This window comes from Aythya ferina (assembly GCF_964211825.1).
Source record: "Aythya ferina genome assembly, contig: HAP1_SCAFFOLD_29, whole genome shotgun sequence".
NCBI lineage: Eukaryota > Metazoa > Chordata > Aves > Anseriformes > Anatidae > Aythya > Aythya ferina.
In genome coordinates this window covers 3,196,978-3,223,728 of record NW_028181463.1, presented here as the reverse complement: position 1 = coordinate 3,223,728, position 26,751 = coordinate 3,196,978, and the positions used below count along the sequence as shown (strand labels likewise).

At 49.0% G+C, this 26,751-nt stretch overlaps 1 protein-coding gene across 1 annotated transcript; it reads left to right on the top strand.

Annotated features, from left to right (window-relative positions):
* Positions 1-5,650: 5,650 nt before the first annotated feature.
* On the top strand, positions 5,651-24,948 carry LOC311427869 (uncharacterized protein; the record flags this gene model as incomplete). The annotated part of the gene is made up of 5 exons (XM_084539459.1): positions 5,651-6,586; positions 12,342-12,456; positions 18,106-18,281; positions 19,878-19,881; positions 23,990-24,948. The coding sequence occupies 5 exons, from the start codon at positions 5,651-5,653 to the stop codon at positions 24,946-24,948; spliced, it is 2,190 nt and encodes a 729-aa protein (XP_084395585.1).
* Between the last annotated feature and the right edge of the window lie 1,803 nt (positions 24,949-26,751).

Genomic DNA, 26,751 nt, shown 5'->3' with positions numbered 1-26,751 from the left:
AGTGTTACTGTAGCATCTACATTAAATGACCCCTCTTACCTCTACAGAATCATTAATTTCTGCTGGCCATGCTTCTCTTCCCACCCCAAAATCTCACATCTTTCTTGTCCATGACCTCCCCATATTCTACTGGGATTAGCTTTCTGATGACATTTACCATCTCAGTGTATCTGTCTCACCTCTGTTGGCTCCTCCATTCCTGAGAAGATGGTGGCGTTGCAGTCAGGAGGGAAAAGGGCACAAAGTTCTTTAGGCGCATCCTGCACAATATGCCCATCAGCTCTGCACTTCCACAAAACTGTGCTTCCTACCTACAAGTTTTGTTTCCCAAGTGGCTTCTATGCATCCAGCGTTACTTTTCCCAAGCCCTCAAGCATGTTTCAGGTTTGGATGTGGAGGGATGGGAAAAGGAAAGCAATGCATGGATGGAACTGATCTTGGCAAGGGATGAAAAGAATAACAGGAAGAGATTCTGTAGGTACCTTGCTCAGAAAAGGAAGGCCAAGGACATTGTACCCCCTGTGATGAATGAGAAGGGTGAACTGGTAATAACAGACATGGAAAAGACAGAGGGACTCAACAATTTCTTTCTTCAGTCTTCCCTGCCAGTCAGGCTTCCCAAGTCTTTTGTTTCCCTGAACCCATAGTTGATGGCTGTGGGTGCAAATTCCCACCTGCTGTAAGTGAAGAGCAGGTTTGAGACCACCTGCAGAAACCCAACAAGTACAAGTCTATGGGGCTTGATGACATGCAACCCAGGGTCCTGAGGGAACTATTTGATGTAGTTGTCAAGCCTCTCTCCATCATATTTGAAGAGTCCTGGCAGTCAGGTGAACTCCCTGGTGACCTGAAAAGGAAAATATCACTCCCATTTTTAAAAAGGATAGAAATGAGAACCCATGGAACTCCCAAATGGTCAGCCTCACCTCTGTGCCTGACAAGATCATGGAAAAGATCCTCCTGGAATCGATGTCAAGGCACATGCAAGAAAAAGAGGTGATCTCAGCCAGCCAGCATGGCTTCACCAAAGGCCAAATCGTGCCTGACCAATGTGATGGCTTTCTACAGTGGAGTGACCGCATCAGGCAACAAGAGAAGACAGACCTAAGTCATCTACTTGGACTTCTGTAAGACCATTGACACTGTCCCATATGACATCCTGGTCTCCAAATTAGAGAGGTACGCATTTGATGGGTGCACCATTCAGTGGATAAGGAGTTGGCCTAAAGATCACACCCAGAGTGTGGTGGTCAACGACTCTATGTCCAAGTGGAGGCTGGTGACAAGTGTTGTACCTCAGGGGTCTGTCCTCGGACCCATATTGTTTAATATTTTTATTAATGACATAGACAGTGGAGTCATGTGCACCCTAAGCAAATGTGCAGATGACACCAAGCTGAGAGGTGTAGTTGATGCAACAGAGGAAGGGATTCCTGTGCAAAGGGCCCTGGGCAACCTGATCTCCTGGAGGGCATCCCGGCTTATGTCCAGGGAGTTGGCAATAGGTGATTTTTAAAGTCCCTTCCAACAGGAGCCATTCTCTGATTCTATGGTCTCACGAGCTATACCTCAAGCATGACTCCCATGCCATCAGCCTTCCTGTGGTGTATTGCCTGACCAGAACAGAAGGTGACTCACCAACATCTTCAATGCCTTGTGCATGCTTCTGGCTTTTATGATCCCTATCTGTGCCACATTCCTGCTGCAGGTCCATCAGCTCCAAAGACAGAAGTGACCTCTCAGCCTCTATCACAGCTACATGCTTCCTGCAGGCCCAACAGATCCTGAGGCACACCTGATCCCATCACAGCATACCCAGCCAGCTCCTCCTTGTGGCCTCTGATCTGATCACAGACCTGTCACCTCACATGCCTCTTCCAATGCCATGGGACTGCTGCAGGACCTCACAGTGCCTGCCCTGCCCCAAGGGGACAAGCAGCTGAAGTTAGGGATAGGAGTGGGGTTGAAGCTGAGATGTGCTGTGTGCATGGTGGAGGGCTTTGGGGGTTAGATGATCAGGTTAATGTTTAGGGATTAGAGGTCACCTTCCAGGGTCAAGGGAATGGCAAGTGTATCAAGGGAGGGATTGGTGTTCTGCTCAAAGTGCCTGCTCAAGGTCTGGGATAAGGACAAGTTTTGAGGCTTTTAGTTTAGGTTTGGTTAGAGAGCTAGGTTTAAGGCTGGCATTTTCTTCAATCCTTAGTTAGTCTTAATCATTCTTCTCTTTACCCTTCTTGTAGAAGATGCCTTTTACCTCTGCCTTTTCAAAATCCTGATCAATGTCTCTCCTTTATCTGGCCTTTCCAAGGTCTTTGAGATAGGTCTTATAACAATGTCTGCAGCTCCACCAGCACCTCTCTAACCCTTTCCACATCACCTCTAAGCAACCTGAAGAGTGACCAGGAGGATGATGTTTTCTTGGCAAAGGGTTTAGTTAAAATCTCTGAGGAGGGCTGTTATGGGCTTCACACAGACAGTGATGGTAGTATCACAGAAAACAGTGACACTTGTGTGGACAGAAGAGCAGGTGGATAAGGCTTTGGGCCTGCCAGCACAGGACGTACACACATGAGAATTGCATGAGAGGGAAGAGGAAGATTGGATCCAAAATGTAGATTATGAAAGGAAAGACCAAGAGTATCACCGTGGCACTGCAGGACAGCTCCAGCAATGGGGCAGAATCATAGAAGGTGTCTATGACACTGGGGCCACAGAACTGTAGCTGGGCGGAGGAGAAAGAATTCCTGCACATGAGAGAAATTCCCCTGGTTCAGGTACAGCTGCCTTCTGGAGTCAGAAATTCCACTTCCTAAATCTTGCAGAGAACAGGGGTGGCACAGAGCCCAGGGCTGACCGTAGGACATGGCCCCCAGCAGGAAGCACTGCGGTCATGCAGAAGGTGCAGCTGAGAGTGCTGCCACCTCTGTGAGCAAAGGGGGTGCTGTCCCCAGCCAGGAAGCTGGCCAGCATCTGGTGCACAGTGGTGGAGCTGTGCAAGGAGAACAACTCTCCCCAAGGAAGAAGGCCACGGGCATCTGCAGGTGTTTGTTGGCAGGCACCAGAACAGTGATGAGGGTGTTCCACATCCCAGTCACCGTGCTGGATATATGAAAGAGGAAGAGATTTGTGTATGAGTAGAGGTTCCTGCAGATGGACAGCTGGGAAAACTCAATGAACGGTGTCTTAGTGTCTCATTCCCTACATGGAAATATTTTTAGAGCATTCTGGTCCCCCCTCTCTTGTTAGGACACCAATGAGCAAGATGTTAGGACACCAATGAGCAAGTGGGTACATACCACGTGCAACCCTGTAGTTTTGATCGTTTGACCATGGAAAGACCATGAGAAAATGGGATGGAAAAATCTACTTCCACCCTAGAGGCACGGATACATGAAGCACAAGGAAAACCTTTCGCTAAAAGTGGTTCTTCTGAGAAAATTGCTGCTCCAGCAGGCAGTCCTCCAAACAGTGTAATGAATACTATGAGCAAGACGAGAGAGGCCCTGTCTCAATCCAGGGCGAGGGAGAGGAGAATCGAGTGTATTGGACTTTGAGGATTATTAGCCTGACAAATCAAACTCAAGAGTTAACTGTATTGGAGGCTGAAGTGAGTCTAGCTGGGAAGGAGTGGCAAATGCAACCCATTGGGACTTGCCTGGAGGCTCTGTGCAACCTTGGCATAGACTACTTCAGGAAAAGATACTTCAAAGATCCACAAGGGTATTGGTGGGCTTTGGCATAGCTGCCTTGGAGATGGAGGACATCAAACAGTTGTCTACCTTGCCCACTCTCTCACAGAACCCTTCTGCTGTGGAGGTGTTGATGGCCAATGAGCAGCAGGTGCCAATCGCTACCACAACAGTGCACCTGAGGCAGTATTGCACGGACAGAGACTCCCTGACTCCCCTGCATGAGCTGGTTCATTGACTGCAGAGCCAAGGAGTGAGAGCCAAGGCTCTCTCACCTTTTAATGGTCCCATATAGACAGTGCAAAATTCTAATGGTAAATGGAAGATAATGGTGGACTTCTGTGGCTTGAATGAAGTCCCACCACCACTGAGTGCTGCTGTGCTGTGCATGCTAGAACTTCATTCAGTATGAACTGGAGTCAAAGGCAGCCAAGCGCTATGCCACTATTAATATTGCTAATGCGTTTTTCTCCATGCCTTTGGCAGCAGTGTGAAGGCCACACTTTGCTTTCACAAGGAGGGTCGTCCTGTCCACCTAGAATCTGGTGCCCCAGGGCTGGAAACAGACCTAATATTTTCAATGGGCAGATCCAGACTGCCCTGGAACAGGTGGAGGCATCTGAACATCTCCAAAGCATTGATGTCGACATTACATGGGGCAACACAGATCAAGAGGTGTTTGAGAAAGGGAAGAAAATAGTTCTAATCCTTCTGAAAACTTGTATTGCCCTAAACCACAGTAAGGTCAAGGGACCTGAACAGGAGAACCTAGTCCAGGTTGGCCAGGTTCAGGGGGACATCTGGCTGGGGGAAAGTTGGGAATCAGTCAGTGGCTGATGAGCAATTGCATTGCGCATCACTTGCTTTATACATTTCATCATCGTAGTAATAAATTGCATTATATTGTATTGTTATTGTTACTGTTATTCTTATATCTTCATTTTCTGTCCTTTTACACTGTCTATATTTCAACAAATAAGCTTTTGAATGGTAGGTGTAAGCTAACAACTCTGTGATGTTTAGGTGCCCAACAGGTTAAAACATGATTGACAAACAAATTTTAATAGCACAAAGAACACTTCTAAAATGTGTCTCTCCTGTGTTCAGAGAGGAGCAGTCAGTGATGACATCAGTCTGCCTCAATCAGCACACCCCAGCAGAGACCCTGCTGCCTTCGGGAGCTGTCAGACCTGAGGCCTTGGGGACACCTCGAGGGAGCCCTAGGGCACAGAGTAAGCGATGCCATGGTCGGGTGCTGTGCTGCTGAGCTGGGCCGGGCTCCTGGGCACAAGCAGAGCTCCTGACAAGTGCTGCAGAGAGACAGCTGTGGCCAGGAGCAGCTCCTCTGCACAGCGCAACAGGGCTGGGGGCTCTGACCGCAGCTGGCACACAGAGAGGAGAGAAGGAGAGAGGGCTTGGAGGCACTGAGGAGCGCAACAACAGAGGGCAGCGGGTGGCAGGACACATCTGCAGGCTCTTGACACCGCGAGGCTCTGGCAGCAGGGCACTGCAGGTGGGGTTGCCAGAGGGGTCTTCTACAGCTGGCACATCCAATGGCTGATAGCATCTATCAGGATGGGTCTCTCTGTTTCTCCAGTGAGGAGTGGAAGATGTTTTAGAGAATGGCATTTACACGGGGTCATTTCCAGAAGAAGATTGAGGCTTGGTTTATCTGAAGAACAAGGCTTTTTTTTGGTTCTGTGCTTTCCAATTCCTGCATTGTAGAGGAGGGAAGTTTGAGGGAAATGTATTCTCAGGATTATACAAGAGACTGAGACTCCCAGAGCATTGCACAGAGAGATCAGAATGGAAACAATGAGATTCTGACAGGTTCTCCTGTAAAGAGAGAAGATCGCCTGGGGTGTGTGTTAAGACAGGGAATAAGTTTTCCTCATTTAAGTCTGTTCTAACTTTGATCTGCATTCTCATCTTCAACAGGCAGCTGTGTTTAAAATCAGCAAATGCCCAACAGCAGCTCTGTGAGCGAATTCCTCCTGCTGGCATTCGCAGACACGCGCGAGCTGCAGCTCCTGCACTTTGCGCTTTTCCTGGGCATCTACCTGGCTGCCCTCCTGGGCAACGGCCTCATCCTCACTGCCGTAGCCTGCGACCACCGCCTCCACACCCCCATGTACTTCTTCCTCCTCAACCTCGCCCTCCTCGACGTGGGCTGCATCTCCACCACTCTGCCCAAAGCCATGGCCAATTCTCTCTGGGACACCAGGGCCATCTCCTATCAAGGATGTGCTGCACAGGTCTTCTTTTTCTTCTTCTTGGTTGGAGCAGAGTATTCCCTTCTCACCATCATGGCCTATGACCGCTACGTCGCCATCTGCAAGCCCCTGCACTACGGGAGCCTCGTGGGCAGCAGAGCTTGTGCCCAGATGGCAGCAGCTGCCTGGGGCAGTGGCTTTCTCACTGCTGTCCTGCACACGGCCAACACATTTTCCCTGCCCCTCTGTCAAGGAAATGCTTTGGACCAATTCTTCTGTGAAGTCCCCCAGATCCTCAAGCTCTCCTGCTCAGATGTCTACCTCAGAGAAGTCAGGGCACTTGTGTTTAGTATTTCTTTAGCCTTTGGTTGTTTTGTTTTCATTGTGCTGTCCTATGTGCAGATCTTCAGGGCAGTGCTGAGGATGCCCTCTGAGCAGGGCAGGCACAAAGCCTTTTCCATGTGCCTCCCTCACCTGGCTGTGGTCTCCCTGTTTGTCAGCACTGGCATATTTGCCTACCTGAAACCCCTCTCCATCTCTTCCCCATCCCTGGACCTGGTGATGGCTGCTCTATACTCACTGTTGCCTCCAGCAGTGAATCCCCTCATTTACAGCATGAGGAACCAGCAGCTCAAACATGCAGTGAGGAAAATATTTTATACCTCTTTCTTCAGCATTAATAATGTGCATATAATACTAATAGGATTTCTGCAAACAAACACTCTTAGTGCAAATTCTTGAAAGTAATTTTCTTTATTATTATTTCCTATAACTTCTGGCTTTGATTTAATGTTATTCTAAGCCTCCTAATTATTTTTATTTTATTATTATTATTATGAAGTCGATAATTTCAAATACCTTTACAATCAATATTCTTGTTTAAATAAAGACAATAAAGAAACTGGGGCAATTTCATTAGTCTCTGCTGCAGTCTCTTCCCATCGTCAGTGCTTCCAGCAGTGAACCCACTCATCTAAAACATGAGGAACCTGGAACTAATGGATGCAGTGAGGACACTGCTTGAATACATATTCTTCAGCTTTTTTGTCTATAACAATAAGCTTATAATCAGAAACACCTATTTTTCAAAAAACTTTAAGATATTTTTTTTTTATATTTGTCTGTGTTGTTATTTTCACTAGCTATTGTGTCAGATATAAATAATATTAATCTTAGCCTCCTACTTGTTAAAGATTTACCTATAGAACCAGGCTTCCTGTGTAGATAAACACAAAAAAGAATCCAGAAGAAATTCATTGGTCTGAGCTGCCATCTCTTCCCATCTCCTCTGGAGCTGGGGGAGCAGCCCCAGCACACAGGAGGGGCTCAGGGCCAAGAGCCCAGCTGCCACATGCAGGAGCATCCCCGGCAGCCCTCGGGGCTGCCCCTCACTGCTCGCTGGGCTCTGCCTCTTTGCTGCCTTCGGGTCGGGGCTGCTGCTTCCCTGGAGCCATGGCCATGGCCAGCAGCAGGACGTGGTCTTTTCCCTGCTGCTCTCTTTTGGCCTCCACATTGTGCTTCTTTTTTTCTGGGTAAGCCCTGATATCTCATTTACTTTGGTGACAGTCTTGTTGTTGTCTCTGCAGTGGCATCCTTGTGACTGAAGGCAGCAGCAAGCACTGTGCAACCCTGGGTCACAGCTGTCTCCCTGCTAGCACCACAGTACCAAGAGGGTCTTCCTCAGGGCAAACCCAGAAGCCTGGACACCTCTTCCAAATGTGCTATCAGGAACACAGCCAAGGGGTTGCTCCCTGCTCTTCTGTTTTCTGGGCTTCTTCATGGAGTAAAGGACACAGGATGAAACTCTCAGGGTGGTCTGTGAGCGACCAAGTGCAGGACTAAGCACTCTTGTTGGGGCAGCACTTGCCTAAGGAGATGACAACTGGTCTTGGACTCATCTGCATGAGACTGCACCCTGCAGTAGGGTTGATGGCCAATGCCAACCTTTGAGAGGAATCTGGAGCTTCCAGGAGACGTCAAGGGATCTCCAGGGACAGGGTGCTCAGTGGGTAGTGATTAGAACCTCATAAAATGACTGTGCAAGGTCGTTTCAGGTAACAAACAAGGTGAATCTGAGGAGTGCATGGGCAGCTCAGACTGCTCAGGCTGGGTCAGCTGTCACAGCAGGTTCCCCTCCCAGCCTCTTGCCCACCTGCAGCTAACTAACTCCCAGGGTAGAGTGAGAAGCAGAGAAGGCCTTGATGCTGTGCCAGCACTGCTCAGGAACAGCGACTACAGCCATGGGTGACCAACACTGCTCTGGTCACATATCAAAAACACAGCACCACACGGCCTGATCTGCAGAGAGAAATGCCGTCCCAGCCAGTCTTTGTCCCCACAATGGATGAGAAGCTCTGCAAGGAGCCAGGAAAGTGGTAATAAGCAGTAGGACAATTGAGGAAGCCCAAAGGCCCTTCTGAAGGGTCACTGAGTGCCACCTGAGAGGCAGTGCTGGGCAGTGGGGAGGGCCAGGAGAAAGACTTGTGAGAAGGCTGTGAGAAACAAGGACACTCAGGGCTTTAGCAGATCCTTAAAGTCCTGCCTGAGTCCCCAGATGGAAAGCAATCTATGTCTGGGTTGACGAGAAGCAAGTCGTGAGTACCGAATGGGGGACAGGGCTGAAGGGCCCTGCGTGAAGCTAGAATGATGGAGAAGTGTCCACCTTGCATGTGTGCCTCAGCCTGGGAGCAGGGGCCTGCCCATGGTGCGGGATGTCTGGGCTGTGCTCAGCCATGCCCCAGGAGATGACCTTGATCTCTTCCTCCCCACCACTCCCCACACAGGGCAGGCCCTCAGGAAACACCCCTGAGCCTGGAGATGCACCGACCTGCTGCGGTGAGGTGTCACTACTGCAGGGGCAGAAGGGAGGGTTGGAGAGACACATGGGACCTGCGGGCAAGAGTGGTGTGGCCTGGGGAAGTGAGTGCCTGGGAAAAGTTACCCTGGAGCCATAGGAGCCATTCTGAAAAGAAAACTTGTAGGGAGGAACCACACTTTTGTGGCAGTGCAGAGCTGCTGGGCACATTGTGCAGGGTGCTCTGATGGACATTGGTGTCCTTTTCCATCGTGTCTTAAGTGGCGCTTTTCTCAGGAATAGAGTAGCCAACAGAACACTGACAGATAGACTAAGATCATGAAAGGCATCATAAGCATGCCCTTAAAAAGATAACTGATATGGGGAAATAAGGAGAAGCCTGGCCAGGAGAAATGTAAGACTGAGAGGAGGAAACAGGGGCTTGGCCTGCAGAAATTAAGGATTTTGTAGAGGTAAGAGGGTTCAGGTTATGCTGATGCAGCTGTAACTATGACTTAAAATAGTCATACAAGGCTATTCCCCGGCTTTAACCTGTAAACTTCTTTCCTAAACCTAAATGCTACCCAGCACCCTGACAGGAATCCACTACTCTAATGACTGACCCCGAAGTATCCCTTGAAGACAAAACTCAGCCCATAGCTGATTCATCCTAGCTCTTACTCTCTTAATCACTCTGATCTCTGCCCTTAATACTAGCACTAAAATGGCCTATTTAACACTAGAAAACCGCTTAAGAGACCTAAACAAAACCCTAACCTCAAATGAATGTGAGGGGTCCTGGATCTGATCAGCTTGTGGGCCACAAGGAGGAGATGGGTGGGAATGCTCTGAGGAGCTCAGCTCTGCCTCAGCATCTCCTGCCCCAGCATGAGGAATGTGACTGTGGCAGCGACTGTGAGGTCACTTCTGTCTCTGCACTTGATAGGGCAGCAGCAGGAACGTGTCACAGAAAGGGACTGGGAGGTCACTTGTGTCTGGAGGTGGCAGGTCAGCCTTGCCTTCTCCCTGGGAGCTGCACTTTTGGGCTGACATCTGGCAGTGGCCCTGCTAGGCCAGCAGAAGGCACCTGCTTGGCATGCTGACTGGGGGATCCCCTCTGCCTCCAGACCCAGGAAGACCCAGACAGAAAGAAGGCCCCCAGATGGGTTGTCCTGTCCCTTCTGCCTGAGTCCATGGCTGCACAGCAGCAGGCACAAGGCTTGACTGTGTCTAGCCAAGAAGCTGCAAGGCCAGCACCAGGTCCATGTCTTGGAAGATGCTGGTGAGTGTTTATGATCAGACCCTAGCTTTGTGTTTCAAGGAACAGCTGGTGAGGGTTGATGAGACATTGGTGAAACGATGGAAATGCTGGGATGAAAGCAAGGTGGTGAACAGAGATGGCTGTCTGCAGACTTCTAGGAAATAGGACAAAGTGTGGGACAGCATAGGAAAGCATGCAGAGGAAAAGACAGATGTTGCTGGTAAAAAGGGAAGGCCCCAACAGTCCTGACTCTTTGGCTAGAGCTTATGAGTAAAGGAGATATAGTCATTACAGTGCAGCCTCTCTGCTTCCTTGCAACCCTGCGCAGAGGCAGGGTGGTGTCATACCAGAGTTCTTCTCATGGCATCACACTGCCCACAACATCCCACAGACCCCCAAGAAATGTCCTGAGCCAGACAGGGTGGTGCAGGATCTCTCCTCGCAGTGACTGGGGTCAGGCCTTGGACCTTTTGCTTCACCAAAACCAACCAAGACTTCTCTCAGCACAGTGCTTTGCCTGTCTGTAACCATGGCTTCAAATTATCTGCCCTAACACGTCCCTGGGGAGGCTCTGTTAGTAACAGCCCTCAGTGGGGCCCATTAATACTCCAAGTCACTTCAGTTTTTCCTTTTGAGTTTGCTTTTTTGCACAGTTGCATCATCCTCCGCTCAGTACCCAAGTTTCATTGACTCAGCACCAAAATATACAATGGAACTCATTAAAACACAGAAACTCCTAAGGAGCCATGTCTCTCCCACCATTTTCTTCAAGTCTTAAGACTTGATCAGCTAATTGGAGAGCTTTCATTTTCTAGTTAAGGGGGAAGATTTCAAGGAGCATCTAATAAAAATCTTTCTTCATTTTAAAGGCTGAATTTTGTTGTGTTTTAGTTTAGAGCATCATTTTCCTGGTTATATTGGTCTAGGGTTTCTCCTTTGAAGCCCTGCTTAGGTGGGAAGAGCAGGGTTTTTCCTATTTCAAAACAAACAACAGGAAATCATGCTGCAATTTTCAAAAAAAAAAAAAAAAAAAAGTTCAAGTTCCTTATTTTGTTGCCTCCAGTGATGTTTACCTTCCCAAAAGGATGACTGTACATGATGTATTTTACAGTGATTTAAATAACTGTGTTAATATTAATCCATATCATACTAATTCAATGATAAATGATGAGGGTCTTACTAAGGAAACCATTAGACAGACTGCTGAGAGATGGGCGACCTTGAACTCACTGAAACTCCAAGCAGCAACTGGGTCACTGAGAGTGGTCTGAATGATTAAACAGTAAGAGGAGGGCAAACCAGGAGAATGATGGGAAGTGCATAGGTCCAGACAGGCAGCTGGAAAGGGGACATTCAGCAGGGTCTGTGTAATCAAGATGAGTTTTGTGCCTGGAAGATGAGGGAGGGAGCACACCATGATAGAAAAGCGATGACAATGCAACTACAGGTGAACACCAGTATTTCTTCTCCTGGGATGAATATACATCCTGAAAAATCACATTTCTTCATGATAGAAATTACACTTCACATGAGACATTTTACAGAAGGGATTGAATCTTTTGAGCTGATGAGTTGTTGCTTTATCATTCAAGTACTGAAAAAAATACTGGGTATTCTGGCAGAGCTTTGCTGTCTGACCATAAGCAACCAGGGAAAACCTCCAGTGGCCCCGTTGTGTTTGAGGCCCTTCCCCGGACCAGCAGATATCAGAAAAGACCTGCAGGATACCAGAGCCCTTTGGGAAAATCAGGTGGAGCCAGGTGGAGTTCCCAGGGCACCTCCACTGCCAGCAGTGGTCTTTGTCCCTGTAACTGCAGCTCAGTCCAGCACAGGAACACCCCTTCAAAGACAAACCTCTTCTTCAGTGGCTTCCTTGGATTGACCTAGATTTGAAATGGCCACTGGAAACCTGAGATACTCTCCCTTACTTAAACTAGACACTTGAACATCTGTTGATGACCTTCCTGGGTCATCTTTAGCAAACTCAAGCTGAAAAACTCAAGTATAGCATGCTTCAAATGGCTGAGCCAGAACCCATCAGCTTGCCCCACTTTGCAAATGGCCCCCGTCCAACTAAGGATTTGAAAGCAAAAAGTGTGGAATGACCTTGCAGGTCAATGTGCAGAGTAAGGGAAAGTCACCCATATTGTGCTGGAGTAGCAGAAGGCAAAGAGCATTGCATTGTGCCTCAGAATAATCAAGGAGACCTAATCCAGTTCATCCATGAGGAAAAGCAGAGAGAAGGACGTTGAGTTTGGCCTAACATGAAGAAGGATGTGCATCACTGGTGAAGGAACCAGCATTTATGCCATCACCCATGTGAATTACACAAGCACCAGCACACCTAATGGTAACCTGTCCACCCCGGCTTCGTATTCCCACAGGGCAGTGGAAAGGGAGCCGACAGCCAAGGGACACATCTGAGTGTGGAAGGTGGGGCCCAGCAAAGACAAGGAACCAAACCCGGGGCCAGGCGGGTGGCAGAGCCCCATGCCCCATGTATGGCCTGGCTGGGGGTCCCTGCTGCTGCAGCCAGCGCACGCAGCATGGCAAGAGGAGGGCTCCCTGCACATCAAAGGGCACAGCCTGGCCCCGCAGGGGCTCTTCCTGACATCCCTGCAGCTCCTGGCAGGCTGCGGTGAGGTGCCCCTCAGCCTTCCCTCCTGTGCTCCCAGGGCACATGGCTGCCTCCTGCCCAGCTCACTGCCCACTAAGTACGTCCAACACAGCTGCTTCCCAAGCTGGGCCTTGCCCAGGGTCAGTCTCCTGCAGGGGCAGAAAATGGCCCTTGTCCTGGTGGCTTTTTATGAACTTCCTGTTCTCATCCTTGATCTCTTTTTACTGAATACAGAGGCCTCGGTGACCATTTTGGTTCTAATACCAAGAAAACATGTCTAGTTCATCTCTGTCTGCTGCTATGAGCTGTCTGTGAGACATGGATATGCTATCAGATCTTTTCCTCTGACAGTCTCAGCAATGTCCAGTGATTGGACAAGACATGGGAACTGCACACAGGAAAACACTTTTACTGTGAGTAATATCAAGAACTGGATCATGTTTCCAATACCAAGCACTCAATCAGGTTTCCCCAAAAGTGGGGGAGTCCTCCTCAACTGGAGATACAACAAACCCAACTGGAAATGGGCCTGGGCTGCCTGGTGTAGGTGTCCATGCGTGGCTAGTGGGGGTGGCTAGATGGGCTTTGGAGGTCCCCTCCAAAGGCTGCAGGGAGGGAGTGCCTGCCAGGGCAGAAAGGGCAGCCCCAAAGGAGGACACCAGGGCTTTCCACCACGTTGCAGCAGGGATCTTCATTCCACAACCACTGCTGTACCTGAGAAGAGTGTATGAGAAATGAGATCCACAGAAACTGCCTACCTGCCGGTTCCTTTTTTTAGTTAGTTACAAAGAGCTTAGCAGCACCTCTACATGAGGTCTTTGGGTAAGAAGAAAAGGTAGAAAGACACAGAAGAAGAAAAATATCTTAAATTTATAAAATGAAATTATAAAATTATTTAAAATATTGGTATGATATTGAAAAGGATGAGCATTTTTTGAAATATATGAACAAAGGTGTTTCTGCCTTCTCCAGGTATCCTTCAGGGAATCAGATGCAGAAGACCAGTTCCTTTTTGAAATACTGAATATTGCAATAACGTCCTCAGTGCCTCCTTGAGCTCTTTATTCCTCATGCTGTAGATGAGGGGGTTCACTGCTGGAGGCAGCACTGAGTACAGAACTGCCACCACCACGTCCAGGGATGGGAAAGAGATTTAAGGGGGCTTCAGGTAGGCAATCATGGCAGTACTGAAATACAGGGAGACAACGGCCAGATGAGGGAGGCACATGGAAAAGGCTTTGTGCCGGCCCTGCACAGAGGGCATCCTCAGCACTGCCCTGAAGATCTGCACATAAGACAACACAAAAAAAAAAAAACAACACTTAAACAGGCACTAACCAGAAGAATCCTGACTTCCGAGAGGTAGGCAGCTGAGCAAGAGAGCTTGAGGATGTGGGGGACTTCACAGAAGAACTGGTCCACAGCATTGCTGTGGCAGAGGGGCAGGGAAAATGTGTTGGCCGTGTGCAGGACAGCATTGAGAAAGCCACTGCCCCAGGCAGCTGCTGCCATCTGGGCACAAGCTCTGCTGCCCACGAGGCTCCCGTAGTGCAGGGGCTTGCAGATGGCAATGTAGCAGTCATAGGCCATGACAGTGAGAAGAAAAAACTCTGCACCAAAAAAGAAGACTAAAAGAAGTACTTGGGCAACACATCCTTGATAGGAGATGGTCCTGGTGTCCCAGAGGGCATTGGCCATGGCTTTGAGTACAGTGGTGGAGATGCAGCCCACGTCGAGGAGGGCGAGGTTGAGGAGGAAGAAGTACATGGGGGTGTGGAGGCGGTGGTGGCAGGCTACGGTGCTGAGGATGAGGCCGTTGCCCAGGAGGGCAGCCAGGTAGATGCCCAGGAAGAGCGCGAAGTGCAGGAGCTGCAGCTCGCGTGTGTCTGCGAATGCCAGCAGGAGGAACTCAGAGATGGTGCTGACGTTGGACATCTCTAATTTCTGGTCATGAGGTCCTGTACAAGGAAGACAAAGGCAGTGATTGTGTACCACAGACATAACTGAGGAAAACCCTTTCCATACTCTCATTTAAAATCACCAAAGGGTTTTCCATTTCCAGGCAGATATTTTGAAGCTCTCTTTCATTGATTCTGCCTGAGAGTGCCTCTGGGAGCAGGGGACTCCTCTGTGGCAATGGAAGAATCAGTTCTGTACTACTGCCAGAGGGAGTAACATGGTAGCAACATGGTAGGAACATGGTAGGAACATGGGGTAGTCTCAGATTAACTTTACTGCTGATATCAAAGAGATTTCCCCAGTTTTGCTCCTAGTTCACCCAACTGCAGAGATGAGGTGTGGAGATTTAGATATGTAATTATTTGTTTTGTGTTTTTGGTTCTAGCTGCCACACCACACCGGAGAACAGTTTCTAAGGCATAAATCCTGGGCATTCTGCTGCACTCCAAGTAAATCCTTGTGGATCCTCAGAGGCAAAGACACTGTGCCTTCAGTGCAGAGTGTGCCTCAGAGACGACAGCCAGTCTCTCCATCAGTGTTGGTCTCAGCTGGCCCATGAGAGCTGCAGGAAAGTTGTACTCAGTTGTTCATCTGAAAAGAACCTGAACACTGCTGAAAGCAGAGGAATCCAGGCTCAAAGTGCCCATCTCCACAGCCCTCACCTTGTCCCCGTACTCGCCTTTCCCCAAACACCCCGAGGGCACACCACTGATTCTGAAATCCCCATCCCCAGCCAGCCTGGGAACAAGACCAGCAGCAGCACAGCCAGCTGGAGAAGCCAGGAGGAATGCCAGCGTGCTGCTGCCAGGGGAGGCAAGGTCAGGGAGGGACAGACGGACACTCAGCAGACCCTCCTGTGCTTCAGCTCTGCCTGCAGAGGAGGCAGCTCCTTCTCATTGCAAATGATCTGTGCTCACCTCAAGTCAGCAGAGACCTCCCAAAGACAGGGCACTGGACATTGGAGGATTTGCAGCTCCAAAAGATGAGCTAGGATAAAACCTGAGAGGACCACAATGATGATGTTGGTGTAGTTTCTGGGCTGAAGTGTGGGAAGGGACTTTATGAAGTTCATTGATTAAATATTGATCTCTCATTGCAATGCTCTAGGAGTCTCAGTCTTCAGTACAAACCTGACCACCTATTACCATGAAACCGGCCTCCGCTCTACCACAGGTATCTGCAAGTACAGGCTACAGAAAAAGTCTTGCCTTTCAGGTAGCCCCTGCCTTGGTCTTCCTTTTGAAAAATCCAATCATAAATGCCATTCTCTAAAGCATTTTCTACTCGTTTCTGGAGAAACAGAGAAACTCACCCTGACAGATGCTATCCGCCATCAGATGTTTCAGCTGTAGAGGACCCCTCTGGCAACCCCACCTGCATGGCCCTGCTGCCAGAGCCTCACGGTGTCAAGTGCCTGCAGATGTGTCCTGCCACACGCTGCCCTCTGTTGTTGCGCTCCTCAGTGCCTCCAAGCCCTCTCTCCTCTCCTCTCTGTGTGCCAGCTGCGGTCAGAGCCCCCAGCCCTGTTGCGCTGTGCAGTGGAGCTGCTCCTGGGCACAGCTGTCTCTCTGCAGCACTGTCCTCTTGCCAGGAGCTCTGCTTGGGCCCAGGAGCCCGGCCCAGCTCAGCAGCACAGCACCCGACCATGGCATCACTTGCTCTGTGCCCTTGGGCTCCCTCGAGGTGTCCCCAAGGCCTCAGGGCTGACAGCTCCCCAAGGCAGCAGGGTCTCTGCTGGGGTGTGCTGATTGAGGCAGACCAAAGTCATCACCGAATTCTCTTCTCTGAAGAAAGGGAAGATACATTTTATAAGTGTGATTTGTGCTGTTAGAGTGTGGTTGTCAAACATGAGAACCAATGATTCCTTAACCCCTATTTTGTTCCTGTTGTATTGCAGGATACCTCGGCCATGACAGGCAGGGATAATTTCACCTCTCTGAAATTCCTTCACTGTTCCGTTTAGGAACTGGGGAAGAAACTGCTTGGAAATTTTTATCCCAACAAGACAGAGGGGACCAGAGTGCTCTAAAAGGGTTTCCATGAGGGAAGGGGAATGGTGCAATAAGCCATCATTAGCTGAGTTTCCACTACTGTGAATACGGAAGTTCCTCAACCCTTACAAACATCTCTCCCTTCTCTCTTACATGACCAGCACAGTGACTGGGATGTGGAACACCCTCATCACTGTGCTGGTGCTGGCCACCAAACACCTGCAGATGCCCGTGGCCTTCTTCCTGAGGGAGATTTCTCCTCCTTGCACACCTTGTACAGCTCCAGCACCCTCCGCCAGATGCTGGCTAGCTTCCTGGCTGGGGACAGCACCCCCTTTGCTCACAGAGGTGGCAGCACTCTCAGCTGCACCTTTTGCATGACCGCAGTGCTTCCTGCTGGGGGCCATGTCCTACGGTCAGCCCTGGGCTGTATGCCACCCCTCTTCTCTGCAAGGCTTGGGAAGTGGAAGGCCTGACTCCAGAAGGCAGCTGTACCTGAACCAGGGGAATTTCTCTCATGTACAGGAATTCTTTCTCCTCCTCCCAGCTACAGTTCTGTGGCCCCAGTGTCATAGACACCTCTTCTGTGGTTTTGTTCCATTGCTGGAGCTGTCCTGCAGTGCCACGGTGATTCTCATGGTCTTTGATTTCATAATCTACATTTTGGATCCAATCTTCCTCTTCCCTCCCATGCAGTTTTCATGTGTGTTTGTGTCCTGTGTTGGCAGGCCATGGTCTTATCCACCTGCTCTATAGTCCTCATGAGTGTCACTGTTTTCTGTGACACCACCCTCTCTGTCTATGTGAAGCCCATAAAGGCTGTGCTCAGAGGTTTTAACCAAGCCCTTTCCCAAACCTTCATCATCCCCCTGCTCAGTCCTCAGGTTGCTTAGCAGTTGAGTGGGAAGAGTGAGAGACATGATGGTGGAACTGCTCCAGACGTTGTCATAAGATCTATCTGAGATGCTTTGGAAAGGACAGGTTGACCAAAGAGGTTCCTCGGGACTTGGAAAAGGCAGATGTCAAACACATCTTGTACTTGAAGGTCAAGCAGAATGATGATTAAGCCTAATCATGAATTAGAATGCCAGCCCTAGCCCTCACCCAAGAACTAAACAAAACTCTGACCCACAAACCTTGCCCTCATCCTACACCTTGAGCAGGCATCTTGAGCAGAACACAAATCCCTCCCTCAAAGCCCTTCCTTTACATTAGCTGTAGAAGTTGACCTCTAATCCCTAAATGTTAAATTGACCACCTAACCCTCCACCACACACACAACACATCTCATCTTCAAACCCACTCCTATCCCTAACTTCAGCTGTTTGTCCCCTTGGGGCAGGGCAGGGACTGTGATGTCCTTGAGCAAAGAGTCACTCTCCATCTTTTTTATAAGCCCTCTTTAAGTACTGAAAAGCTTCAGTGAGGTCACCCAGGAACCTTTTCTTCTTCAGGCTGAACAGCCCCAGCTCTCTCAGCCTTTCTTCATAGGAGAGGTGTTCCAGACCCTTGATCATCTTCGTGGCCCTCCTCTAGACCCATTCTAATAGACCCACACCCTTCTTGTGCTGGTGGCCCCAGTCCTGGATGCAAGACTCCAAGATGAGCCTCACAAGAGCAGAGTAGAAGGGGTGAATCACCTGCCTCCACCTGCTTGCCATTCCTCTTTTGATGCAGCCCAGAATGCAGTTGGCCTCCTGGGCTACAAGCACACACTGCTCGCTCATGTCGAGCTTTTTGTCCAGCAGAACCCCCAAGTACCTCCCTGCAGGGATTCTCTCAATGAGTTCTTCTCCCAGCCTATCCTCATGTCTGGGATTTCCCGAGCCCAGTTGCAGCATCTTGCACTTGGACTTGTTGAACCTCCTTAGATTTACAGGGACCCAAATTTCAATCTTGTCCAGCACTCTGGTTGGCACCCCTTCCTCTGTTGCATCAACTACACCACTCAGCTTGGTGTCATCTGCACACTTGCTGAGGGAGCACTCGATCCCACTATGTCATTGATAAAGATATTAAACTGTACCAGTCCCAAGACAGACTCGTGACAGACGCCACTCATCAAATGCCTCCACTTGGACATAGAGCCATTGAGCACCACTCTCTGGGTGTGACCTTCAAGCCAACTCCTTACCCACTGAATGGTGCACCCTTCAAATGCATATATCTCCAATTTGGAGACCAGGATGTCATGTGGGACAGTGTCAATGGACTTAGAGAAGTCCAAGTAGATGGCATCAGTCGGTCTTCCCTTGTTGTCCGATGTGGTCACTCCGTTGTAGAAAGATACCAGATTGGTCAGGCAAGATTTATCCTTTGGTGAAGCCATGCTGGCTGTCTGAGATCACCTCTTTGTCTTGTATGTGCCTTGATATCGATTCCAGGAGGATCTTTTCCATGATCTTGTCAGGCACAGACATGAGGCTCACCATTCAGTGGTTCCCTGGGTCCTCCTTTCTACCCTTTTTAAGGGGGTACACTGTCCTTGGCCTTCCATATCTGAGCAATGTATCTATAGAATCTCTTCTTATTCCTTGCATCACTTGCCAAGCTGAGTTCCATCTGAGACTTGGCTTTCCTTATCCTATCCCTCCACATCTGAAACTGAAACATGTGAGAGGGCCTGGGAAAAGTAACCCTGGATCCACAGAAGCCATTTGGGAAACAAAACTTGTAGGTAGGAAGCATGATTTTGCGTAGGTGCAGAGCTGATGGGCACATTGAGCAGGATGCGCCTAAAGACCTTTGTGTCCTTTTCCCTCCTCATTACAAGGCCACTACCTTCTGAGGACTGGAGGAGCCAACAGAGGTGAGATAGATACACTGAGATGTTAAATGTCATCAGAAAGCTGATCCCAACAAGATATGGGGAATTCAGGAGCAGCCTGGACAAGAGAGATGTGAGATTTTGGGGTGGGAAGAGGAGCATGGCCAGCAGAAATTAATGATTCCCTAAAGGTAAGAGGGGTCATTTAATGTAGGTGTTACAGTAACACTGATTTAAAACAGTCATGTATTGCCCTTACATTATTTGAACCAGTAATTCTAATCTTTAAATCTAAATGCTCCTCCAACACTCTGAGAGGAATCCACTACTCTAATGCCTGAACTTAAAGTATCCACTGAAGAAAAATGCAGCCCACAGACCCTTTTCCTTACCTTTACTCTCCTGCTTACCCTAATTCCTTCCCTAAACATTAGCATTAAAATGCACTATTTAGCCCTAGAGAAGTTGTTGGCAGGCCTTAAAATACTCTAAACCACAGGGTTTGCCCATACCCTTGAGACAGACCTGATAGCCACAGAAGAACACCAAAGATTCCCGTTTAACCTGTGTTTATCCTCTAACCCAGAATGGTGAGCCCTAGTCCCTAAAGGACTAGAGAGAGGTCAGCCCTACGTCAGGATGTCCTGACCCAGCAGGAGGAATGTGACTGTGAGGTCACTTCTGTCTCTGCACTTGATAGGGCAGCAGCAGGAACGTGTCACAGAAAGGGACTGTGAGGTCACTGGTGTCTGGAAGTCACCCTTGGCTTCTCCCTGGGAGCTGCATTTTTGGGCTGACATCTGGCAGTGGCCCTGCTAGGCCAGCAGAAGACACCTTCTTGGCATGCTGACTGGGGGATCCCCTCTGCCTCTAGACCCAGGAGGACCCAGGCAGAAAGAAGGCCCCCAGATGGGTTGTCCTGTCCCTTCTGCTTGAGTCCATGACTGGGCAGCAGGAGGCACAAGGCTTGGCTGTGTGTAGCCAAGAAGCTGCAAGGCCAGCAGCAGGTCCCTGGCTTGGAAGCTGCTGCTGAGGTGACTTGTGTGTGGTTGGCTGAGAGGCCGCAAGGAGCCTGCTGGGTTGGGATGCCTACTTCAGGAGGGGTTTCCACCCTGGTGGAGCTTCCTTTAGTAGTAGGAAAGAGCAGGAGAGAAAAGACTGCTACAAAGTGCACCTTAGAAATATTGCACTGGCCATGTCATGGAAGAAATGTCCAGGGGAACAACTGGTCTTCCTGCTAGAGACTGAGGCAAAGAAGGCATTAAGGACCTCAGCCTTTACCTTATCTAGATCATCACCGGATTTCCACCACATCTAATAAAGGATGAGGATTCTCCTTAATCCTCCTTTATTTAAAGTATTTATATAAGCAGTGTTTATTGTCTTTGACAGTCATAGCCGGATTGAGCTCCAGCTGGGTTTTGGCCCTTCTAACTTTGACCTGCACAGCCCCATAACATTCAGGACCCAGCTCCAGACAAACCAACAGAATGCATGAGAATGAAGAACAGAAAAAGTAGAATCCGGCAGCCTTTCACCCACTGTTTTTCTGTGACTCTGTGTTGCAGTTCCATTCAAGTGATTACTCCTGTATTATCCAAACTTTCCTGAAGTCCTGATGCTACTGTCCTGTCAGAGATAGCACAATCACATGAAGGTTGAACCTTCTGCCTGCAGCCATGAATGGCTGACAGAATGGAGCATCGGTGTTGAGGAACCCTGAGAAAATGCAGGATTTTGCCTATAGAAATCTCTTGTCATTTACAAGGAGACGAGCATCATCCTTCACCGTAAGAATAGGAACCCCACACATCAGGGCAGACTGGGACGCTGCTGAGTGAGCAGTGCCCAGGAGGAGGAGGGCCTGGGCACCACGAGGGATGCCATAGGAGCAGTGGTGCCTGCTCACCAGGAACCAGGCCAGCTTTCTACAGAGTTGCCTTACGAGGAGCATGGCCACCAAGAAAGTCTGAGTTATCCGAATCAGCTCAGATCCAGTGTGGCACCACAGAGAAGAGTGTTTGCAGCCCTCAGGAAAAGAGGTACAGGTCTAGGAGACCCTAGGACAGCCTGGTGTGGAAAGGATCAAGGGCTATGGCAAGGCTCAAAGTCCCAGCAGGACCCAGGTCTTTGTGTCCATGGCTATGGCTGTTGTCTCTGTCACTGAGGCCTTTGAGGAGACAGCTGATTGTTAAAGCACCAGGGCCTCATTGCCTCCTCGCCCCCACCCATGAACCAGGCAGGGGTCGTACCATTCTCCTGCACTTGGCAATGCAAATCCCCGTCTCCTACTGCTCCACAAAGAGCCCTGAGCTACTGGTCAACGGAAAGGATCTCCCTTCCTTGAGTAGTGAGTCAAGGCCTGGCCCTTGTGCTTGGTGACACACATCCAGTTTTCCTACACATCAGTGTCACCTTCACATTGCCTTTGTCTCCTTGTCCTCACTGCCTCCAGTGTTCTGCTCTAACGAGCTCCAAGGGAGGCTGTGTCAGTGCTGGCCCTCAGGGGGACACTGCAGGAAACTTGCCTCTGACTTGGACTTGTTTGCTGATGACACCAAACTTGGAGGAGTTGTGGACTCAAATGAGGGCGTAAAGGCCTTACAGAGGGATCTGGACAAGTTGGAGAGCTGGGCGATCACCAACCGCATGAAGTTCAATAAGAGCAAGTGCCGGGTCCTGCACCTGGGACGGGGAAACCCTGGCTGCATGTACAGACTGGGCGATGAGACGCTGGAGAGCAGCTTAGAAGAGAGGGATCTGGGGGTCGTGGTAGACAGCAAGTTGAATATGAGCCAGCAATGTGCCCTGGCAGCCAGGAGGGCCAATCGTGTCCTGGGGTGCATCAAGCACGGCATCGCTAGTAGGTCAAGGGAGGTGATTGTCCCGCTCTACTCTGCGCTGGTGCGGCCTCACCTTGAGTACTGTGTGCAGTTCTGGGCACCACAGTATAAAAAGGACATGAAACTGTTGGAAAGTGTCCAGAGGAGGGCTACGAAGATGGTGAAAGGCCTTGAGGGGAAGACGTACGAAGAACGGCTGAGGTCACTGGGCCTGTTCAGCCTGGAGAAGAGGAGGCTGAGGGGAGACCTCATCACAGTCTACAACTTCCTTGTAAGGGGGTGTCGAGAGGCAGGAGACCCTTTCTCCATTAACACCAGTGACAGGACCCGCGGGAACGGGGTTAAGCTGAGGCAGGGGAAATTTAGGCTGGACGTCAGGAGGGGGTTCTTCACAGAGAGGGTGGTTGCACACTGGAACAGGCTCCCCAGGGAAGTGGTCACTGCACCGAGCCTGTCTGAATTTAAGAAGAGATTGGACTGTGAACTTAGGCACATGGTCTGAACTGTTGGGTAGACCTGTGCGGTGTCAAGAGTTGGACTTGATGATCCTTAAAGGTCCCTTCCAACTCAGGATATTCTATGATTCTATGATTCTATGGACTTCTGGAGAGATGTCTTCAATTGTCTCTGAGTGTCTGAGGTTCGTGGACTCATCAGCAAAGCCCCCAGAAGGGTTATTGCAGTGACTTGGGCTGGTGTTGTGCTGCTGAGCTGGGCTGGGCTCGTGGGACAGAGAAAACTCATTTCAAAAGTGATCCTGGTGCAGAGAGACAGCTGTGCCCAGGAGCAGCTCCTCTGCACAGCGCAGCAGGGCTGAGGGCTCTGACCACAGCTGGCACGGGGAGAGGAGAGAAGGAGAGAGGGCTTGGAGGCACCTGCAAGTGGGAGGATGCTGAGAGCTGCCTGCAGGAGAAACCTGCACAGCCCTTGACAATGTAAGGGTCTGGCTGCAGGGCCATGCAGCTGCAGGTCCTGGAAGGGTCTCCTGCTGGGTCTTGTTTCTGGGAGGGCAGTGGGCAATGCAGTAGGCTTTGAGAGTCCTGCTGGGTTGCAGTGCAAGGTGAGAAAGTCTGGCAGAAGCCCCTTGGAGTGTCATAACCCAGCTGCCCTTTTTAGCCAAGAGTTGGGTGTCCAAGTCTCCTCCAGACACTGCAGGGGATGCAGATTGGGTATTGGGACACCCCAGATTTCGAATATCCAGCTCTGTCCGTGGGGCATTGTTCAGGGCTGCACGCTTCTCTCCCGCAGGAGGCAGCTCTCTCCTGGCATCCTTGTGTTATCCAGGTACCTCAAGGAGAAGACCCCTCTGTACTAAAACCATGTCTGTGCTGCTGGATGGCTGTCTGTGGGCAGCTGGAATGAGGCCTCTGCACTCTTGGCGAAGAGGGAAAAGCTGAGATCCTGCTCATGTACCTGGAGATAAGGTGCGGATTCTGTCCATCTGCACTGGGGTTGGGGTTTCTTTGATTTAAGCTGTCTCTACTTCTTTGGAAACACAAGAGTGTGATTGTTTTACTAAGCATAATAAAATCTGACTCGCTCTACAGTGTGGTTGGAGGTGTTTTTTGCAACAACCCTGCAAAGTTCATGGATCTCATAAGTGGACTGAACTTGAGTTTCCCCTTTGTTGCTGTTTTCTGACTGCTTCACAGAAGGAAGGACACCTCTAAAGTCCCCAGTAATCCATGCTTGCAGTGCCAGTCTCACCAAGCATCAGCTGGGACTCAAGCAATAGAGCTGCAGAAAGCTCCTTTTGCAAAGAGAGAGGCTTCAGATGAGAGTGCTCTAAGGCTTGCAGTAAGTTTTCCTCACAGAATTGTCTTCTAAACCTTTTCTGCCTCCTCCTTCTCAACAGACAACAGTGTTCAATGTCAGAAAATGCCCAACATCAGCTCAGTGAGCGAGTTCTTCCTGCTGGCATTCGCAGGCGCGCGTGAGCTGCAGCTCCTGCACTTCGCGCTCTTCCTGGGCATCTACCTGGCTGCCCTCCTGGGCAACGGCCTCATCCTCAGTGCCGTAGCCTGCCACCACCACCTCCACACCCCCATGTACTTCTTCCTCCTCAACCTCGCCCTTCTCGACATGGGATTCATCTCCACCACTCTGCCCAAAGCCATGGCCAATGCCCTCTGGGACACCAGGACCATCTCCTATCAAGGCTGTGCTGCACAGGTCTTTTTCTTTCTGTTCTTCATATCAGCAGAATATTATTACCTTACTATCATGGCCTACGACCGCTACGTTGCCATCTGCAAGCCCCTGCACTATGGGAGCCTCGTGGGCAGCAGAGCTTGTGCCCAGATGGCAGCAGCTGCCTGGGGCAGTGGCTTTCTCACTGCTGTCCTGCACACGGCCAACACATTTTCCCTGCCCCTCTGCCAAGGCAATGCTGTGGACCAGTTCTTCTGTGAAATCCCCCACATCCTCAAGCTCTCCTGCTCAGATGCCCACCTCAGGGAAGTTGGATTTATTGCATTTAGCTTTTGTTTAGTTGTTGGTTGCTTTGTTTTCATTGTGCTGTCCTATGTGCAGATCTTCAGGGCAGTGCTGAGGATGCCCTCTGAGCAGGGCAAGCACAAAGCCTTTTCCACATGCCTCCCTCACCTGGCCGCGGTCTCCCTGTTTGTCAGCACTATCATGTTTGCCTACCTGAAGCCCCCCTCATTCTCCTCCCCATCCCTGGACCTTGCAGTATCTTTTCTGTACTCCATGTTACCTCCAGCAGTGAATCCCCTCATCTACAGCATGAGGAACCAGGAGCTCAAGGATGCACTGAGGAAATTGTTTGAATACATATTTCTTAAGAAACTGTAATGTTCCTTTACATTCTGAGTTTATCTCAGAAACAGTTAAGAAAGTAATTTGGTTTTATTTTTCTTGATAAATATGGTCTTCAAGTTGTGGAGTCGATTTAATTAATGTCATTGTTAGCCTCCTACCTGTTCATTTATCTCTTTATTTTTCCTAATCATCTCATGTATATGTAAAGCCAGGCTTTCTGTGTAGCTATAGACAATAAAGAAGCGAACAGAAATTCATAGGTCTCAGCTGCAGTGTATTCCCATCTCCTTGGAACTAGCAAAGAAACTATTTAAAAAAATATATATATATATAATAAAAAAATAATAGCAAAATCTATTTGTGACAGTGATGCTTTACCACTTCCTTGAAACAAGGCCTCAATAGATGCAGCTGATTTTCAGGAGGACAGACGTTTTCATAATGGGAGCCCACCTCTCCCTTCTCCTTCCATTTTCCACCTTTTATTGCTGAGTGTGACATCATATGGTATGGAATATCTCTGTGGCTGGTTTAGGTCAGCTGCCCTGGTGATGTCCCTTCCCCATCTCTTGCGCACCTGCAGCCTGCTGGCTCTTTGAGGAGGGGGGATTAGAGGGATTCCTGATGCTGTGACAACATTGCTCAGCAGTAGACAAAACAGAACCGTGATACCAGTGGTGACTCCACCACTTCCCTGGGCAGCCCATTCCAATGCCTAACAACCCTCTCAGAAAAGAAGTTTTTCCTAATTTCCAACCTAAACCTCCCCTGGCATGACTTTAGCCCATTCCCCCTCATCCGGTCACTGGGCACGTGAGAGAGCAGACCAACCCCCACCTCGCTACAGCCTCCTTTGAGGTAGCTGTAGAGAGCAAAAAGGTCACCCCTGAGCCTCCTCTTCTCCAGGCTGAACAATCCCAGCTCCCTCAGCTGCTCCTTGTAAGATTTGTCCTGGGTTACACGTACTTGGGTAGTGTAAGGCACAATGCAATTCTTTTTGCCTTCTGCATCTACAGCACAGGAAGTAGGACTGCCCTACTCTATTGACTGGACAACAGACTAGGGTACAAAAAGTAAATGTCTTTACTTTTCATCCTGAGTTTTCTACAGAAGACCCAAGAGAGACCATGGATGACCAGGTACCTACTAATATTTAATTTGAATTTCTCTGGTTCCAATGGTCATTTCAATTTTATTTCTCTTTATTTTATTTTATTTTATTTTATTTTATTTTATTTTATTTTATTTTATTTTATTTTATTTTATTTTATTTTATTTTATTTTATTTTATTATTTTATTTTATTTTATTTTATTTTATTTTATTTTATTTTATTTTATTTTATTTTATTTTATTTTATATTTTATTTTGTTTTGTTTTATTTTAATTTATTTTATATTATTTTATTTTATTTTATAATATTTTATCCCGCCCCCCAAAAAATGTGACTTGTTTTAGAAAGGGTTTCATGTGCTGAACTGTGCTGCAGTTACAGGGACAAAGACCACTACTTGCAGTGGAAGTGTCAGACCACCAGACTCTGCTTTTCCTCCCTATGGAGGTCTCCAAAGAAGTGACCCTGGATCAGTAGCAATAGGAGAATGATGCTTCAAATGGAAATGCAACAAAATTCAGCCTTTGAAACAAGAAAATATTTTTATTATTTACTTTGTGAAATCTTTTCCCTGAACTATGTTATGCAAGCTCTGCAGTTAGCTGCAAAAGGCGTGAAGGTTTGAAGAAAACTATGGAGGAGATGTTTGGAATTTCTGCATTTTAATGAGTTCCATGGTGTATTGTGGTGCTGAGTCTATGAAGCTCAGGTACTGAGAGGAGA